The 19,092-nt window shown below is 35.4% G+C and overlaps 1 protein-coding gene across 2 annotated transcripts; it reads left to right on the plus strand.

Moving 5' to 3' along the window:
- The first annotated feature begins 2,798 nt into the window (after positions 1-2,798).
- LOC11427149 (beta-galactosidase 17) lies at positions 2,799-18,855 on the plus strand. 2 transcript variants are annotated; one of them, XM_003597550.4, is made up of 19 exons: positions 2,799-3,026; positions 3,849-3,950; positions 4,824-5,019; positions 10,547-10,635; positions 12,116-12,196; positions 12,803-12,897; positions 13,628-13,698; positions 13,960-14,050; positions 14,120-14,237; positions 14,319-14,414; positions 14,502-14,550; positions 15,922-16,109; positions 16,188-16,259; positions 16,388-16,537; positions 17,143-17,193; positions 17,270-17,441; positions 17,598-17,743; positions 17,866-17,931; positions 18,198-18,855. In XM_003597550.4, exons 1-19 carry the CDS (start codon positions 2,880-2,882, stop codon positions 18,300-18,302), a joined length of 2,085 nt encoding a protein of 694 aa, XP_003597598.1. In that variant the 5' UTR covers positions 2,799-2,879; the 3' UTR covers positions 18,303-18,855. The 2 variants fall into 2 exon arrangements, with proteins under 2 accessions (XP_003597598.1, XP_039686819.1); XM_039830885.1 differs by having other exon boundaries at positions 2,839-3,075.
- Positions 18,856-19,092: the final 237 nt, after the last annotated feature.

A 19,092-nucleotide genomic window follows, 5' to 3' on the forward strand; every position in this document is an offset into this window, starting at 1 on the left:
AGAGAAATGTTTTTTAGACATTAAAGGAAGTTGACATGAGACATCATTTTTCAAGCATGTGGTATACACTTTCCGATTTTATATTAACCATTTCTCTCTCTCTCTCTCTCTCTCTCTCTCTCTCTCTCTCTCTCTCTCTCTTTGGAATTTGATCACGCTAGGTATATTTTATCAAAATTGTTGCATGTTTGATTCGGTGTTCACATCCATTTTCTTGCGTCCCCATAAAATATTATCGTAGATTTTAGAAGTTGGGATTAGAGCTTCTACTTAAACGTGCGGCATGGCCGTGATAGCTATTTTCTAAACACACAAATATCATTATTCCGTGTACCATAATCTCATTTGACTTGCACCATAGCCATTGGCGAAAAAATGCCATCTTTACTATTTATCTCCTCCCTATCTTTCTTATTTTTCTTCAACCATTCCTAGCTACCTCTAGGTGAACACTTTTATAGATAAATAGTTTATCGTGGATTGATACTTTGAAAACAGTTTGAAAGTTCAACGACGACGTATGTCTTTTCCTAGAAGTAGAAGCTTATGTTTATCCCCATTTTAATGGTTGAAACAGCGATTTGATCATTATTGGTTCAAAGGTGTTTGGGGAAAAATTGGATTAAAATCTAATTGTAGGGTGTAGAGATACTATTGAGGAGGTATGACGTAAAAGTTTCTCTTTAGATATGCATTTTCTAATCTTTGGAAGGGCCTTAAGTAGTCCATCTCTCATTATTGGACTTTGGTCAGATTTTATAAAATTTCTATTTACACCTCAAAGAAGTCTGTAACATGTGCAATGTCAATGAAACATTGTTATAAAGATTTTTTTTTTTTTTTGAACAATTGTTATAAAGAAAATTTTACTTCATACGTTTCAAATTTTACCCCCTACTCACAAATTCTGTAAACTATAAATTTTCTGTTAATTTTTTTTAAGAAACAAAACTCTCCCATGATTGAATATATCTTATTATCCCCAAAAATCCAAAATTCAACTTTGCATTTTTTTTAGACAATTTCAAAACTTGAGTTTTCCATAACACATAAAAAAACTAACTGTAACTTATTTATTTATTTTTTTTCTTTAGTAAGATGACTACTTATATAAAGAGTACTATTGAGTATGTTGGGGTGCGCTTATCTTATTGTAGATGTACATTTACCTATATAAACATTGTATGACCTTGTAATGAATCAATAAAGAATTTCATTATTATCTTTAGTTTCTTAGATAAGAGTACTTAGAGTAATTTAGCACCTGGTGGTGATATTCATCACCTATCGATGGATGATACTTTAGGTACTACGAGAAATATGTTATATGTGAAAGGTGTATAATTTGAGATGGTAGGAGATAAGTTATAATGTTTTAACTAAAATATTCTACCATTCAGCACCCTTAGAAAAATACCACTATATAGAGACCACAATCTCTAGATTTTTATATATCAAAGACTGTAACTAACAATATTTGATAGTTTTCTTTTTTAATAACTTCATTTTCAAATAAAAACCACGATCTTTATATTCTTACTATACGGGTGAATTAAAATTAAAATTTTGATTGAGAGTGGTATTCATATTTAGTATTTAACATGATTCAAATACAATTACCTCCGTCGGGTGGAGAAAATTCATAAAAAATCTACAAAAAGTTTTTATTTTTATTTTTTTATCTCTTGGTGTTTAATAGGGGTGTTTGTGGTACCATTTGATTCAATTTTGAGGTTAACAGTAATCCGAACTATAAGATAAAAAACATGCGGTTTGGTTAAGTTGAATTAAAAAACAAAATGAATCAGACCTAACCAATGTTGTTTGAGTTGATTCGATTTTTTTGTGAGTTAATCTCTCGAGCCTCGTGATACCCAAATAGACGGCAAACTCTTCCAGAGTTTTAACACTGCTGCATGACAAAGTTTGGATTCGAACTAGGACCTTAGTTAAGCTAAAAGAGATCCGCGTCATCTCATCTAAACACTATTTGATAATATGCTAATATGTTTGATTACATTGACCTCAACAATTAACTAGTTTGCAATGATTAGCAATTAACTTCAAATAGGGTTAAAGTGCACAAATCAAAGTTACAACAATTAATAATTAACTCCATCCGTGATAGACAAGGAATATAAAATTAATTAAACTATTTCGTTGTTTCATTTTCCTAACCTTCACTACCAATTCCAACAACAGAAAAATCCTCAAGGATACGAAAATATAAACTTAAGTGAGTCTACTCTTTGGTTTGGTTTGGGTGGCAAAACAAAAATTTCAAATCAAAGCGTCAGTTTGAGTAAAAAATTGGTCATTTTTAGATTGGGTTGATTTTGTTTGCAATTTTTTCTTGTGTTGATTTGGTTTTGAACACTCATAGTGTTCGATCACTATCTTAAGTTTGGTACAAACAATTGATTGATTCAAGTGGTAAAATACTTGAGTTCTTTAACCACGTGGCCATGGTTCGATTTTTAGCTCATGCATATCGAGAAAAATTAGGTTGGAGCGAAGATGTGCCTCACGAGTTTCTCTACAAAGATTATTAAACGATGCAATGATGAAAATTTTATAACAAGGGTAATTAAAAAAAGGGTCTTGTTAAGGTTTCATAAATAGAAACAATTGATAAATTTCACGTAGAATATTTTTTTCTTTCTTTCTATGTTTCAATGTATTAAATTTTAAGATAAGATGATACTTACCTGTTAACATTAAGAAGTTGTCTATAACAAGTGGCCATTTATATCATGTAACCCAATAATTAATGTTTATAACCATTTGTGTATTGAATATTACTTGACTTTTGATATCATAACAACAACATTTTTCTTAGTTGGTGTGAATGATACTCCAACCAAACAAGACCACTGTCTATGGCGAAGAAACGAATTTCCACAGCTACCCTTTTCTTCATCTTCATCTCTTTCATTGCTCTTTGTGCCATTGTTCCTGTTTTTGCTCCTCTTCCTTCAATATCATCTCGCCAGCATCATCATGCCCATCATTCTCATTCCAAAAAAGTACATTCCTTTACTCTTTTTCCACCGCTGTTTCTCTCTTAGTTTCTGGGTATTTTCTTTTTAGCTCTCTATTTGATTAGATTAAAAGTTTGTGTGTAAAAACCAATTCTTGAATCAAAAGCTCCAGTTTCTAGCTTCAAGCTCGAGGCAAAACCAATTCTACTCGAGAGCAACCAAACATGACAAAATTAGTTATACACCTCTAGAATCATTTCTGTCTCCTCTTAAAAGTGAAACCAATATACACTATACTTCTTGTCAATGGAAATAGATCAGCAAAAATAATTAGTTTTTGCAATAATTTTTAGATTTTTTTCTTTCCAAATTGGTAGAAGAATTCAGCATAGAGTGATTGTAGTTGCTTTAAATATGTTGTTCTTGTTGAATCAGTGATTTTGGGACTGTTGCTGAAAATGTGTTTAAATTTTAGGACTTGATTGGATAAACAGCTTAATTTGCAGCTTATAGCATGATAAGCACTTACATATAAGCTATTTCTATAACAGAAGAAAAAATAAAGTTAAATTGTTTTCGTTTAAGCTATAAGTTGTTTTCACATATGCTAACTTGGAGAGCTTATGAAAATAGGCTGAAAGCAGCTTATGAACATGTTAGAAGCTGGTTTCTTATGTTCTTTCAAACGGTTTAACAAGTGCTTATGCCAGTAGTAGATAAGCCAATCCAAACAGGCCGTTACCCGTTTTTATTAAATTGAAATAAAAAAAAGTTGACATTTAAAAATTATTTTCCATTTTGAGATAGCTTGATCTATAGTTTGTTTGATGTTTTCCAACTTAGCTCCTCTGTGATTGTTTTAATCAGGTTAATAAGAAGTTCGAGATTGCAAATGATATGTTTTGGAAAGATGGTGAACCTTTTCGGATCATCGGTGGTGACTTGCATTATTTTCGAGTGCATCCTGAGGTATACATCTTGCTAACTTCTCTTAATTTAGTGGGATGAATTTTTGAAACTGTCCATAGTGCACATCATAATTGCATTGTAATCAATGGCAATACTATTGCTACACTTCCTCATTTTTAAACAGGTTTTGGTTCTTTTTATGTATTTCAAGTACATACCAACATTTTGTAGTGATGAGACATAGGTGAAATGCTAAAGGGGGATGGAATATATGCAATTCATCTAGGAATAAACTAATAGCACGTAACAAGAGGTGGATAATTATTATTTTTTTAAATATATATATTTTTAAAAAGAATATTTATTTGTTAATTAGTAGGTGATACCAGCCTGCTAATTTGCAATTTATTAGGAGTCAATATGCTCTGAAGTTTTTCTCAACATCAAGTCTTCAATAAAATGGTGGAGAATTTGCAATCAGTATTGACATCATAGATCTCTTGGCCTAACTATGTTCTGCTATGGAGGATAGAACTGGATATTAGACTTTAAAAATCATTGGCAAAGAAGATATGCGCACGCATTGCAACTTCTGTACTACATTCGCCAATTAAGATCTCTCTGATAGGAAATGGACAATATATACAATGAAATGATAACTTTATTCGGCATGGAAGAATGTTATTAGAGAAGTTTGCTTTTAGTCGACTTTTTTGTATGGTCCCTCGTTAGAATTTGGACATGATAACTGTAATGTTAAAGCAAAAGCAGAACAACAAAGTGGAGTTAGCTTTCATTTCATCTGGCATCTCATGTAATCTTTCTCATAAGGAGATTGATGAATGAAGTCTTCCCCGTTATTCTTTGAGACATCATAAGCAATTTTTTTGAAATGTTTTCATACGGTGATACCATTTTCCTTCTAATTTGCAGTATTGGGAAGATAGATTGTTAAAAGCCAAGGCATTGGGCTTGAACACAATTCAGACATATGTTCCTTGGAATCTGCATGAACCAGCACCAGAAAAGCTCGTTTTTGAGGGTATTGCAAATATAGAATCATTCCTCAACCTTTGTCACAAACTCGATCTCCTCGTGATGGTTCGACCCGGACCATATATATGTGCAGGTTAGCTCTCCCATAACTTAAAACTTAATTGCCCACTTTACCACCGAGCTTTTAGTTTGTTTGGTAAAATATAATTTGCTGATTTTCATGTATGCCATGGCAGTGGATAATGTATGTTTTTGGTATGATCTTTCTTAGATCTGTATATTGAATAATGCTAATAACACATACTTTTCAACACACTCTTTTATTGGTTAAAATTTGTATTTTATAACAAGAAAGCAGTAGCCTTTATCCTGCAAAGTCCTGTGAAGCCAGATTTCCTAAAGTTCATTTGGATGGTTGTACCTAAAGAATGATATTTCTAAATTTTCCCATGGAATTTTTCTATTTAGTAGCATCTAACTAGAATTTGATAACTATATTAAATTTTATGGCTTCCCCATTATTATCTTTTGGCATGATTTTTTTTTAGAAGCAAAAGATCATTTGGCTTGCAGATGGTGTGCACTAATTTTGACAGCTCAAGAATACAACCTTATATTTTGATATCCTATTTTCTCTTCTTTACGATTTACTTCATTTGCCCTTACAATTTTCATCTGCATTGGTGTTGATATTTTGTTAAAAATGATGATCAAGAATTAAAAATGATGACAGTTACTGATATCAGTGGGACACAAACTCACAAAGTTATAACTAAGAGAACAATGGAGAATTTCTTTGAACACACACTAATTTTATTGTCGAAGACTTGATGATACAATATGGTACAAGCATGTGCCTTTTATAGGCTCTTAAACTTAATGTCGGTTACTAGATTTTTCTAGCTATGGATGGTGCTAGATTATTCCTATAGAGGTGGTGTACAATCAGCACTAGATTATTCTTTTGGTTACAAGATTATTCTAGGTGGTGCTACATAATATAGATATTTTTAACTCTTAATGACAAAGAGTAACTCTAAGCTTCTATACTCTTCTAGATATTTCTTGATTTAATTTCTAACATTGCCTCCCTTAAATCAAGCTTTCATCATTCTTAAATCAAGCTTTCATCATTCCAAGCATTTTCTTCAATTTGTAAAATGACTCAATCTTCAATGGCTTTGTAAAAATATCTGCAATTTGCTCTTTAGTGGGACAGTACTCGATCACCACTTCTTTCTCAGCAATTAACTCTCGTATCTTGTGAAACCGGATGTCAATATGCTTGGACCGTCCATGAAAAACTGGATTTTTGCTCAATGCAATTGCTGACTTGTTATCACAATATATCTTTGTAGGAGTGTTCTGCTCATGATGCATCACTTCTAAAATTCTTCTCAGCCACACTGTTTGAGTAGCACAACTAGTTGCTGTTATATATTCTGCTTCTGCTGTTGAAAGAGCGACCACATGTTGTTTCTTCGAAGACCATGATATTGCACCGGTTCCTAGATGAAATGCGTACCCTGACGTGCTTTTTCTTGTTTCTGTATCTCCTGCCCAATCACTATCTGTATATCCAACAAGCTTCACATCACTATTATTGCCATAAAAAATTCCTTCGGTCAGAGTACCTTTAATATAACGAAGAATCCTCTTGGCTCCTTGCAAGTGACTAACACACGGATCCTCCATGTATCTGCTAAGTAAACCAACTCCATATACTATATCTGGCCTTGTTGCAGTCAAATATCTCAAACTTCCAATCAAACTTTTGTAATGAGTTGAGTCTACCCTTTTACCATCGCTTTCTCTTGTCAGCTTCAACTTTTCTTCAACCGGCGTGGAAATTGGCTTTGAATGCTCCATCTTGAATTTCTTCAAAATATCACTTGCATACTTCTTCTGAGAGATAAAGATTCCATCCTTCTGTTGAATGACCTCAATGCCGAGAAAATAGGACATCAGGCCCAAATCTGTCATTTCAAAATAACTTATCATAGCCCCCCTGAATTCAGCGATCATCTTTGAATTGTTACCGGTGAATATCAGATCATCGACATAGAGGCACACAATAAGAACATCTCCAGGATCAATGAATTTGATGTAGAGTGTGTGCTCAAATGGACATCTCTGAAAGCCGTTTTGAATAAAATAAGAATCAATCTTTTTGTACCATGCTCTTGGCGCCTGCTTCAAGCCATACAATGCTTTCTTCAATCTATATACTTTATCCTCCTTTCCTCTAACCACATATCCTGCAGGCTGCTCAACATACACTTCTTCTTCCAAAGTACCATTAAGAAATGCAGACTTAACATCCATTTGATGTATTTTCCAGTTATTTTGAGCTGAGAGTGAAATAAGCATGCGAATTGTATCTAATCTTGCAACAGGAGCAAATACTTCAAAATAATCAATACCTGGTTTTTGTTTGTAGCCTTTAGCCACCAGCCTCGCTTTATAGCGATCAATCTCACCACTGGGTTTGTACTTTGTCTTGTACACCCACTTCACTCCTATTGGCTTCTTGTCTGGCGGTAATTCAGTCAGCTCCCATGTTTTATTCTTCTCAATTGCATTGATTTCTTCATCCATAGCTTTTATCCAATTTTCATCACGTGAGGCTTCTTCAAAAGTAACTGGCTCACAATCTGCAAACAAAGCAAAGTTAATGATCTCTTCATCAGATGGGTCATTGTCGGTACCCAAAACACAATCTTGTAGTCGAGCTGGTAATCTTCGATTCCTTTTTTCTCTGTTCGATGTTTCTGGCTCATCAGGCTCATCAGGTGTTGTATCTACATGCTCATCTTCCTCTTCATAATCATTTGGAGTTACAATCGGCTCCTTTTGTGACTTTGATGACCAATTCCACATTCCTCCTTCATCAAATGTCACATCTCTACTGATGATCACCTTCTTGGTCTCTGGATTATAAAGCTTATAGGCCTTTGAATTTGAGCAGTAGCCAATAAAAATACATCTCTCGCCTTTATCATCTAACTTCTTTCTGATTTGATCTGGTACATGAGCATAAGCAATACATCCAAAAACTCTGAGGTGCCTGATTGAGGGCCTCCTTCCACTCCCTGCTTCTTCGGGAGTCTTCTCTTGAACACTTTTTGTTGGACATCTGTTCAAAATATAAACTGCAGTAGCAACTGCTTCTGCCCAAAATTCCTTTGGCATTTGTTTGGCTTTCAGCATACATCTCACCATATCCATGATTGTTCTGTTCTTCCTTTCAGCTACTCCATTTTGTTGAGGAGTATATCTTGTTGTCAATTGATGTTGGATTCCATGTTGCTCAAAGAAATCTGTGCCGACGAGGTATTCTTGGCCTCTGTCTGTTCTTAGTGCTTTGATTGGACAACCACTTTGTTTTTCTACGAACGCTTTGAATGTCTTGAAGGAATCAACAGCTTCTGATTTCTGCTTTAGAAAATATACCCATGCCTTTCTGCTAAAATCATCAATGAAAGTAATAAAATACCTGCATCCACCAGGTGTTGGTATTTCAACCGAGCACAAATCTGAATGAACGATCTCCAAGAGTTTCTTTGCTCTCCAAGACTTTCCGGTTGGAAATGATTCTCTATGCTTCTTTCCCATTTGACATGTCTCGCATACACCACTTGGAATTTTCACAACAGGCAAACCAGAAACATATTCTTTTCGTGACAGATAATTCAATCCAGAAAAATGAAAGTGACCAAATCTCATGTGCCACAACCAATCATCATTTGGAATTATTGAACTCAAGCACGAAAATTGATCATGTTGAATTCTTAGAGGGAATAGGCGGTTATGAGACATTTTTACCTTTGTGATGAATCTCCCATTTCCATCAATCAACGTGCAATAGCCTTTGTGAATCTGCATGTTGTAATCTTTCTCAGACAGCTGTCCCATGCTCAAGAGATTATGATGAAGACCGGGAGCATAGAAAACATCACCAATAAAATTTTGCGATCCATCTTTCAATCTGATAGCAATTTGGCCTTTCCCCTCAATTGGAATATTTGAATTATTTCCAAACTTCACGGTAGATTTTACCGTTTCGTCCAGAGAAGAAAATAATTCTTTTTTCCCACACATGTGATTACTACATCCGGTGTCCAAATACCAAATATTTTCTTCTTCTGAAAGTGTATTGCTTGCTAAAAATAAACTATGTTGATTTTGAGAAGACTCACCAAAATGTTGATATGAATTCTCTGCCATATTTGCTTGATGTTTATATCTGCAGTCAGCTGCTTTGTGCCCATACTTTCCACAATTAAAACAACCATTATTTGTTCTCTCTTGGTTGTAATAACCTCTTCCTCTGCCACGGTTATTGGAACCAAAATTGTTTCCACCTTTTCCTTGATGGGATGGATTGAAATTGTTGTAATTGTTGTCTCTCCATTGGTTGAAGTTGCCACGTCCTCTTCCTCTAAAGCTTCCTCGACCTCTTCCTCTGAAATTTCCTCTTCCTCCATTGTTGAAATTGTCACGAGCTCTGGCTTCACCCATCTGACTGGATTCAGCAACGTTGTTGAGGTTCACCTGGCTCTTCAAGGCTTCCTCCTTTACTTTTTCAGTCTTCTCCAATATTCGGTTGACATGGCTTTCAATGCTTCCCTGCAACTCTGCTACCGACAAGGTATCGGTATCATGGGACTCCAATATCGTAGTCACCACATGATCATATTTCATCGGCATGGTGCGTAGAATTTTCTCCACCACCTTGCTATCTTGAATATCTTCTCCATACACTCTCATTTTGTTGACAATATTTATAACACGAGTAAAATATTGATCCACTGTTTCAGAACTGGACATTTCATACCTTTCGTATTCTCTACGCAGAGACTGCAACTTTGATTTCTGAGCTTTCTCTACTCCTTTATGTGACAACTTCAATATGTCCCACGCTTCTTTCGAAGTCTTCGCATTTGCTATTTTGCCGAAAATTGAGTAATCTATTCCTTGAAGAATTTGTGATAGTGCCAGCTGGTCCCTTCTACGAGCAAGTTCATCAGCTCCTTGTTGCAAACCAGACTCCACATAGCTCCAGATGTTGTGAGCTTTAAGATGTGTTGTCATCATAAATTCCCAATAATTGAAATCTAATTCAGAATTCAATTTAGGACCGGACCAAACGATATTGAAATTATTGTTTGACATATCTTTCTCAGAATATGCTTACAATAATTTCGACACAATGAGAACTCTTTTGTTCCTCACACACTTAGACTATTTTTGACACTGACACTTGCAGGACCTAACCTGCTCTGATACCAATTTGATATCAGTGGGACACAAACTCACAAAGTTATAACTAAGAGAACAATGGAGAATTTCTTTGAACACACACTAATTTTATTGTCGAAGACTTGATGATACAATATGGTACAAGCATGTGCCTTTTATAGGCTCTTAAACTTAATGTCGGTTACTAGATTTTTCTAGCTATGGATGGTGCTAGATTATTCCTATAGAGGTGGTGTACAATCAGCACTAGATTATTCTTTTGGTTACAAGATTATTCTAGGTGGTGCTACATAATATAGATATTTTTAACTCTTAATGACAAAGAGTAACTCTAAGCTTCTATACTCTTCTAGATATTTCTTGATTTAATTTCTAACAGTTACAGTGATATATTTCAGAGTGGGACTGGGGTGGTATCCCAAGTTGGTTATTTTCCAGGAATCCAACCCCAAAACCAAGATCATCTGATCCTGCTTTTCTTAAACTGGTATGCTTTCCTTATTATCTTATGATAACGTTGATCTAGCTTGAAACCAACTTTGTAATTGCTAATCTTGTGGTTTGGATTTGTATGTTATGTTTTTTCGCTTTTATATTTCTATCTCTTATATAGCTGGATTATTCTCTTTTTATGTGGTAGTCATACAATGCTGTTAGTTTTGAATTTAAAAATCAGAAGTACTGCCAAAGGAATTAGCGGGTTGAGTCACGACCAGGTCGTTCTCTTTAAGACGTTTCGCGGCACTACCTAAGTTGTGCAAGGTAGACTAACAACCACGCCGTCTCCAGGATAAAACAGCCCAAATCACTGTTACGATTATACACTGCATAGTATACAATCGCTCGAGATATACACCTCTGAATATAGTTTAATCGTTCGATTAAAACTATTTAATACGGTATGTAGCCGCTCTATTCGAAACCGAAAGGGACAGAAAGGAGTAGAAGCAGAAGAATGACTCGTTAACACAAGTCGAAGGGAGAAGAGAGGAATCGCACAGGAATCATCAACTGCGAAATTCGGTTTAAAGAATGAGGGGATTAAGTCGGCTTAATCCTCAAAAAACGAGAGACTTGGGGATTAAGTCGGCTTAATCCTCAAGTAAACGCGTTTTGTTTCTTAATTGGATATATCCGGAAACTCGTTTTGGATCGGGTATTTTCCACCCACGACCCGGTCGGTCGGACGGCGGCGTCGTCGCGCATGTGATATATATACTTTTGCAAGCGTTCACCCGTTCACAAAAGTGGGTACCCCAAGGGCACACCCTTGGAGGTCACTCTACCCTTATATAAACACTTTCTAGTTGGTGTGGCTCACCAATGTGGGACATTTTTAAGTCACACACTCACACTAGTTCTTACATTGTGTTTTTCTTATCCAATTTTCTCACTAGATTCAACTAGTGTTCCAACAAATGCTCGTATGAATTGCATAATAATAATAGTTTTAGGCAAAGCATCTCAACTTGTGGAAACTGCGACTGGTGAAGCCCTTACTGCTAGATAGAGATAAAGCCCTTACTGCTAGATAGTGATAGTGTATGTGGTACTAAGAAGATGCGCCCTCACTAACAACAGCTTAGGGTTTTGGTTTAGTGGCAGGCAGTTGATGTCATAAGAGATAGTGTCAAAACAAAGTAGCCAGTGGTAGACATTTATAACTGAAGCAACCTCATGGGGGTCTTCTTTTAATGCACTGCTGTCACAGATTGTGCTTAGTTAAATCATATTTTAGTTATTTGCCCAAAAGGAAAAGGTGAACTGGTGTTTTATATGGATTAGGTTAAACAAACCCTTATGATTATTGTGCTGATAACTTTTTGTAAACAATGCTAGATTGTGTGCCTAAAAACTAGATATTCATCAAAACAGCTATCTGCTTGAAAACATTTGTCGTATGTCTTTCTCTCTGTTTGTACATTTCTATCATTGAGGTTTGTACTTATTATAGTTTGGTATTTCAGGTTGAAAGATGGTGGGGCAAACTGCTTCCAAAATTAGTTCCTCTCCTATATGACAACGGAGGCCCTATAATAATGGTTCAGGTATGTTGTTTATTTGTTGAATTGGTTGATTCTATTTGATTTATGGGCATTGTTATACTAGATGTTTGCAAAGCATAAAGTATGTTCTGTCAGTTCTGATTTCAGAAACAGAAAGTCTATGTACTGATGTTGGAAAATGGGAGAGTTCCCATACTAAAATTATAGGGATTTGATGGGAAATGGAGAGTCATTCTGAATAACTAATATTTCATATGATGTGATAGAAGCAAACCCTACCTATTATTAATAATCTAGGTCAATTACTAATGTTGTATGTAGAACTAGACTGGTACAAGGCCAGTACATTAAGATTGCTATCATCATAAGACTCGAAAAAGTGCAATAGGAGTTCTAGCATTCTAACATTTTTTCATTCTATTTGTTTCTCCAAAACATGAATTGTGTATATTTTGTTAACATTTAGTGGAATGTAGTTTGTCTAAATATGAATACATTCCATTGTTGTGAGTTCCTAAATGCTGGAATTATGTATTGGTATAGGAATTCAAGTTTCCGTGTTTGAATACTTTTAAGATTTAAGCAGTTCTTCTCTTTTGAATATGTAAGGGAGATATAGATTGACACATATGACTTTGTTTGACACAGATTGAGAATGAGTATGGTTCTTATGGAGACGACAAAGCATATCTCCATCACCTGATCACACTAGCTAGAGGTCATCTTGGGCAGGATGCCATTTTGTATGTGCTTTTATGTTTTGAAGCCTAGCTCTCATTGATATTTAACTCATGTATTCTGCTGTAATATGATCTAGGTGTTATAATAGAAGACGGTAGTTGACACTTGACATGCCCCGCTCTACTCCCATCTTATCTACATTAGTGGCTTTTTGAAAGTTGATATTGTTAAAATCCCACATCAGCTAGATATATGGCTAGGGTGTGTGTTGAGATCTCATATTTTCTAGTTAAATGGCCCAAGTATAAAGACTTGGGAAATCCTCCACCCAAGCTACCTCTTGTGGTTGAGTTATCCCTATTCGAAGATGATATTAGAGCCTATTCTTATCTGAATATTGGGCTACTCATATAGGTATCTAAACATCACATTCTGTATGTACCGAATGCATTTTTTGTGCTAAGATGTGATGTCAAGTTCCTAGTTGTGGTTTGTTACTTAGCCCATTGGTGCAGGCCCCCCTGCTTTTGGGGTCCCTCAAAACTTTCGACAAGAGAGATAAATCAGATAATGTTCAATTGTAACATTTTGTTTTAAGCATAATAATGTATTGAATTTTTAATGGGTACATTGGATTGAAAGAGGTGTCAACTTTTCAACTTCTACTTTATTGTACAAGTATACACCCAAAAATCTTAAATTTAAGCCGGCAATGGAGATGTGCAATATTTAGGGTGGTCAGAGGAAGATCTCCTTTCTTATTATTCTTTTCTCTGTGTTTCCGGTTGTCAGATACACTACAGATGGAGGGTCCAGGGAAAATCTTGAGAAAGGAACTATTCGTGGAGATACTGTCTTTTCAGGTGAAATTCCAATTTTTTAAGTGATGTTAGTAAGGTCTTACAAACATCCATTCTTCTCTAATCCTGATCTTTCTCTCCCTCCCTCCCTTCGAACATTAATATTTTGTTTCTGTAGTGGCTCATTTTGTTACATTTGGGGGCATTGTGAATAAGTGAATTGACCTATTTTAACTGTAATAACATAATTCTGCATCAGTATGCCTTACACATTGCTTTGACCATATTTGATTCTATAACATAATACATATTCTCTTTTTGTAGCTGTTGACTTCACTACTGGTGATGATCCTTGGCCTATATTCAAGTTACAGAAGGAGTTCAATGCCCCAGGAAAATCGCCACCTTTGTCATCGTAAGTTTATTTGTATGGACTATTATTTTTGTCTATTATTCTGAATACTAAGAGTGCTTGTCTTATCAGCGAATTTTACACTGGGTGGCTTACACATTGGGGAGAGAAAAATGCTAAGACCGATGCTGATTCCACAGCAGCTGCTCTTGAAGAAATTTTGAGAAAAAATGGGTCTGCCGTCCTATACGTATGTCTCAACCTATGCCTTTGTACCGTTTGAAAACCGCATTATGATTGACCCTTTTGAATTGGGTCTTTTAATATTCAGATGGCGCATGGTGGTTCAAACTTTGGATTTTATAATGGAGCAAATACCGGTGCAAACGAGGCTGACTATAAACCTGATCTCACTTCATATGATTATGTTAGGAATTTTTTAACTGATGTTTGCACCTTCTATTGTGAATTGTGGTATGCATGTACGTTACAAACTTGATTATTTCATATGCAGGATGCCCCGATCAGGGAAGCTGGTGATGTTGACAATTCAAAATTCAATGGTACAGATTTTTTTGTTTTTCCTCTCATTTTCGAACTATCAATATTCCACTTTTTAGTTTGTTCGTTATATTTTTTTTATAATCTTCCCTTTTTCTTGTGAGTACTTGCTTATCCCTACCCCAAAACATGTTTTCATGATATTGCAAACCATAGTTAGTAATTGAGTCAAATAGATAATCGAAGCCTGAGCTGGATTTCTATTTCTGAATCCTCTTCACCCGAGGGCATTCCATTGATATGGATGTCATCTTCTAAGAAAGGGATTTTAAAATTTTGTCCAAGTGAAATCTGTCATAAGAGTTACATAGTAATCATGCTCTACTCTCTATCTGTTACATCATACTAGGGTCCCACAAGACCTTGAACCACTAATATTTAGTTCAACTTGAGTTGCAAACTTTTTACAGGATACCGGCACCATGATTGCAAAAAAATTGAAAATGTTATGTGCATGGGTTACTGATCAGTAGAGGTGGATATTACACTAGGAAGAAGGGGTAGTACAGATAATTAGAAAAAGGGTCTAGTTGAGACAAATAGGAAGGCCCCCAAGAAGGAGGGGTGTGTTTGTTGTCGTTCACAATGAACATATTGCTCATTTGTAGAAGGGAATATTGCCATGACAGAGCTTGCTTTGACTTTAAGTCTCTGACGCCTCTGAGTAATAAAGCATTCTGTTCTCTTTCTTTTCATCCTACAAATTATTTAGCTTAGGACCTATTAGCATGCAATGAATCCAAAACCTGTAGAAGCTGCATGTGTAATGTGTTGAGAAAAAAGAAAATGTTGTCACGATTATAGACAATCTTTTAGTTGAGGGTCTCAATCGTAGTTCTAAATACTTCTGTTAAGATCTCTGTTATTAGGCCACCGGCATTTGTCCACGCATCAGATGACAAGTCCTACGCGTGAGGGATGTGTTGAGATCCCACATCAATTAGAGATATGTCTAAATTAGTCCTTATAACTTAGTATTTGGACTTCAGCTCTTACTCAACCCCAAAAGCTAGCCCCTAGTGTAAGAATTTCCCCTTCTTATAACCACTATAGCATTCAAGCCATATCCCTTTCCAATATGAGTTTCAAGCCTCTCAACACCCCCCTAACACTTGGTCCTGGGCAATTTGGGGCGTGAAGTTTGAAGGACTGAACTTGATCTAGACTCTATAATGTTTAATACTTTAACCACTTTGTGCCAGCATATAAAATGATAAGTTCAATCGTAAATTAGTTACTGCCGAATATCTTTCATTGACCCAAACTAATATTACTTTTCCTTCCGTCTTTTTATTCAATTATTTGTTAAATTTTGTAATTAAACTATGATCATACAAAGCAAATTTAACCGTGTTTAATATAATATGTTTCAGCAATTCGGAGGGTTATATCCCGATATAGCTCTGCACCTCTTCCTTCTATTCCCTCTTATAATGAAAAGACAACATATGGACCAATCCACTTGCAAAGACGATCTTCTTTATTTGATATATTTGATTTCACCAATTCCTCCAGCTCCTTTGAATCAGAAAATCCAATGTCAATGGAGAATGTGGGCCAGGTATGTTATTTCTGTTCATGATAATGCAAGCCCCCTAACTGGTATATTATTGAAGCTTGATGCATGTGTGTTCCTCAGTTTTTTGGTTTCTTATTGTATGTCACTGATTACGAAGCAAGGAGAGGGGGAAGAAATTTGTCCATACCAAAGGTGCTATTTGACTACTTTCATTGATTCTCATCGTTTTTTAGCTGTTTTCATCGTGTTTCAGTTATCTCAATGTCTTGTCTATCTAGAAGAATATAGCTTCTCTAAATATTAGACTTATGAATGTGCAGGTGCATGATAGAGCTCAAGTATTTATCTCATGTTCTTCTAAAGGAAGGGGTACAAGGCCAACTTATGTTGGTACTGTCGAAAGATGGTTGAATAAAAAACTCAGCCTCCCTGAATATCAATGCCATTCTAAGATCAACTTATATATCTTGGTATATACCTGTCTTTTTTATGTATTGTTTCTTTTTGTACGAAGAAAAATATTTAGGAGGGTTTAGAAAAATATTTTGGAGGGTTAAGCACTTGAGCTGTATATGCCCAGGTATAAAGCAAGTTTTATTTTTCAACATTTCCACTAGGGGGGAGTGCAGAATCTTATCCTCATCTTTCACTGCGGGGATAAGGGATTGCAGGGAATTTCAACAATAACTCTTGTTGGCGATTTTGACTTTAATTTCATTGATGCTTAGAGAACCATAACTCTTGTTATTTTTCATTACTTGAAGAATGTAAGATAAATAAATATATTTGTCTATTTTTCTATTCGTAAAGTATATCCCAAGTCATGCAAATTAAATATTGTGCCTAACAGCATAGTCAGTATCAGGAGTTGTGAAGCTGGATCAGTTTTTTATTCTCGGTGTAAGCGTCATCATTAAATAGCTCATTTAGTTATATAGTTGGTTAACTATGACTATGAAGGCTATACATTTATATATATGTTAAGACGGCAAGGTAAACTCTTAAAAGAGTTTTCTTCTGCTTTTTAATATGTCATGGGATTCTGAATGTTGTCTATTCTTCCCACCTTATGCAGGTTGAAAACATGGGACGTGTAAATTATGGGCCTTTCATCTTCGATAGGAAGGTAAAACTCATGATTATGACAACGCTTCTCTAAAAGTTTGACTGTGGTTGGTTAATCTTTGTCAAAACTTCAACAGGGTATTCTGTCTTCTGTTTATCTGGATGGGAATAGAGTACAAGGTTGGAAAATGTTCCCTATTCCTTTGCACAATCTAAACGAAGTGCCAAATTACAATCGCATAATGCAAGCTTCATATTCTGCATTCGGTGAAATATCAACCTCCAGGAAAAGGTTGATGAATAAGTCTGGTATGTGCCATAATACACATGGAAAGAAAAACATGATACCTTTTCCTATCACTTCTGTTTTTGTATCTCATATTATGCTCAAAGCTCAATCGTTGCTTCATTGGATTTTATAATGATGATGCCAATCTTTGATTAAAGTATTTCTTTCTTTTGCAGAGAATACTTCAAAAGAACCTGCTTTTTATTCTGGACACTTCTTAATTGATAAAACAAGTCAGGTCAAGGATACATTTTTGTCATTCAGAAATTGGGGGAAAGGCGTTGTGTTTGTTAATGACTTCAATCTAGGAAGATATTGGCCGGTAAAATACTATCTTATTCCTATTGAATAAATTATTTTTGCGGTTGTTACATAATTTAATTTAATACTCAGTTATCTATATGGATTTTTTCCTTCAAATATTAATTCATGGCTCTTAAATAGTTGAGAGGACCACAGTGCAACCTCTACGTTCCTGCTCCAGTCCTTAAGCAAGGAGATAATTTTGTGGTATGACATGGCAATAGCTATTATTTATGTATCTACCTCTAGCATTTATTATTGTATATATAATGTGAATTTATCTATCTTAAGTCATCATCGGTTAACATAAGAGTTACTTCAACTTCAAGGAAGATTCGAATTCTATACCCCTGCTTCTAGTTATCATTTAGTATCTTGATTTTATTTTTGGTGAATTAGCTTGAATTTTCTAAACGAAAAATGTCGTCAAGAATCACAACTTGACGGTTGCACCTTTGTCAACCAATGTACAGGTAATATTCGAGTTGGAATCTCCAGACCCCAATCTTTTGGTGCACTCGGTTGATGAGCCAGACTACACATGTGGCTTTAATGGGATGAACATACATCAGTTGTAATATGATGTCATAAAAATGTGCTTGACCTTTGAAAACATGGGAGTGAAGATGCAGGTTTAGAGTGCACCTGTACGGCTATTGTTACAAACCCAGTTACAATCATCGTTGTTATGTTTGTAAGGCAACACGTGAAGCACAATTTCATGACAACATTGATTCAATTGTTTTTTATCAGGCTTACCAAAGAATTGTGGTGTGTATGTCATAACATTAATATTTACTAGTAGTTGATAACTTTCGAATACGATGATATCTATAATTAGTGTGTCTGCGAAGTAGTATTTTGACGGTGACATCCTACGATACATGTAATGCTATGGAACCCACTTGGGTTGGCCTAGTGGTATTGGCTTGGAACCTGGGAGTGTGCTCCTCCTCAAAGGTCTCAGGTTCGATTCTCTCTGGTGCCAATTTGATGGGGTTAGTTTAGCTTCTTAAAAAAAACATGTAATGCTATGGTGTGGAGCGTTGAATTGATGTGCATTTTATTGCAAGCCTATGTTTAGTCAGTAGTTTATGGTTATGTTGCTATATGATTTAGCAGAATTTGTTATACTTGACAGTTATAGCTAGCTGTCTTGTACTCCTATAGTATGTAATTCTTGTATCATTCCATTCATTCTCCATATAACTCAGTTGATTTTTATCATTTCTCGCCCTCTTTTCATATGATTTTGTAGAGCTTATGACTCTGCTGCATCTCCTCAGTTTTTTTATTTTCTCTCTTTAAGAAATGTCACGAAACAATCATAGAGGTTTAAGCAAAGGATCCATCATGGGCTGACCTTCT

The sequence above is a fragment of the Medicago truncatula genome, chromosome 2 (assembly GCF_003473485.1).
Source record: "Medicago truncatula cultivar Jemalong A17 chromosome 2, MtrunA17r5.0-ANR, whole genome shotgun sequence".
Classification (NCBI taxonomy): Eukaryota; Viridiplantae; Streptophyta; class Magnoliopsida; order Fabales; family Fabaceae; genus Medicago; species Medicago truncatula.

Coding starts and splice junctions, on each gene's coding strand:
- LOC11427149 (XM_003597550.4), top strand. CDS start 2,880: ATGGCGAAGAAACGAATTTCCACAGCTACCCTTTTCTTCATCTTCATC. Junction 3,951..4,823: donor ATTTTCGAGTGCATCCTGAG/GTATACATCTTG, acceptor TCTAATTTGCAG/TATTGGGAAGATAGATTGTT. Junction 16,260..16,387: donor GAAATTTGTCCATACCAAAG/GTGCTATTTGAC, acceptor ATGAATGTGCAG/GTGCATGATAGAGCTCAAGT.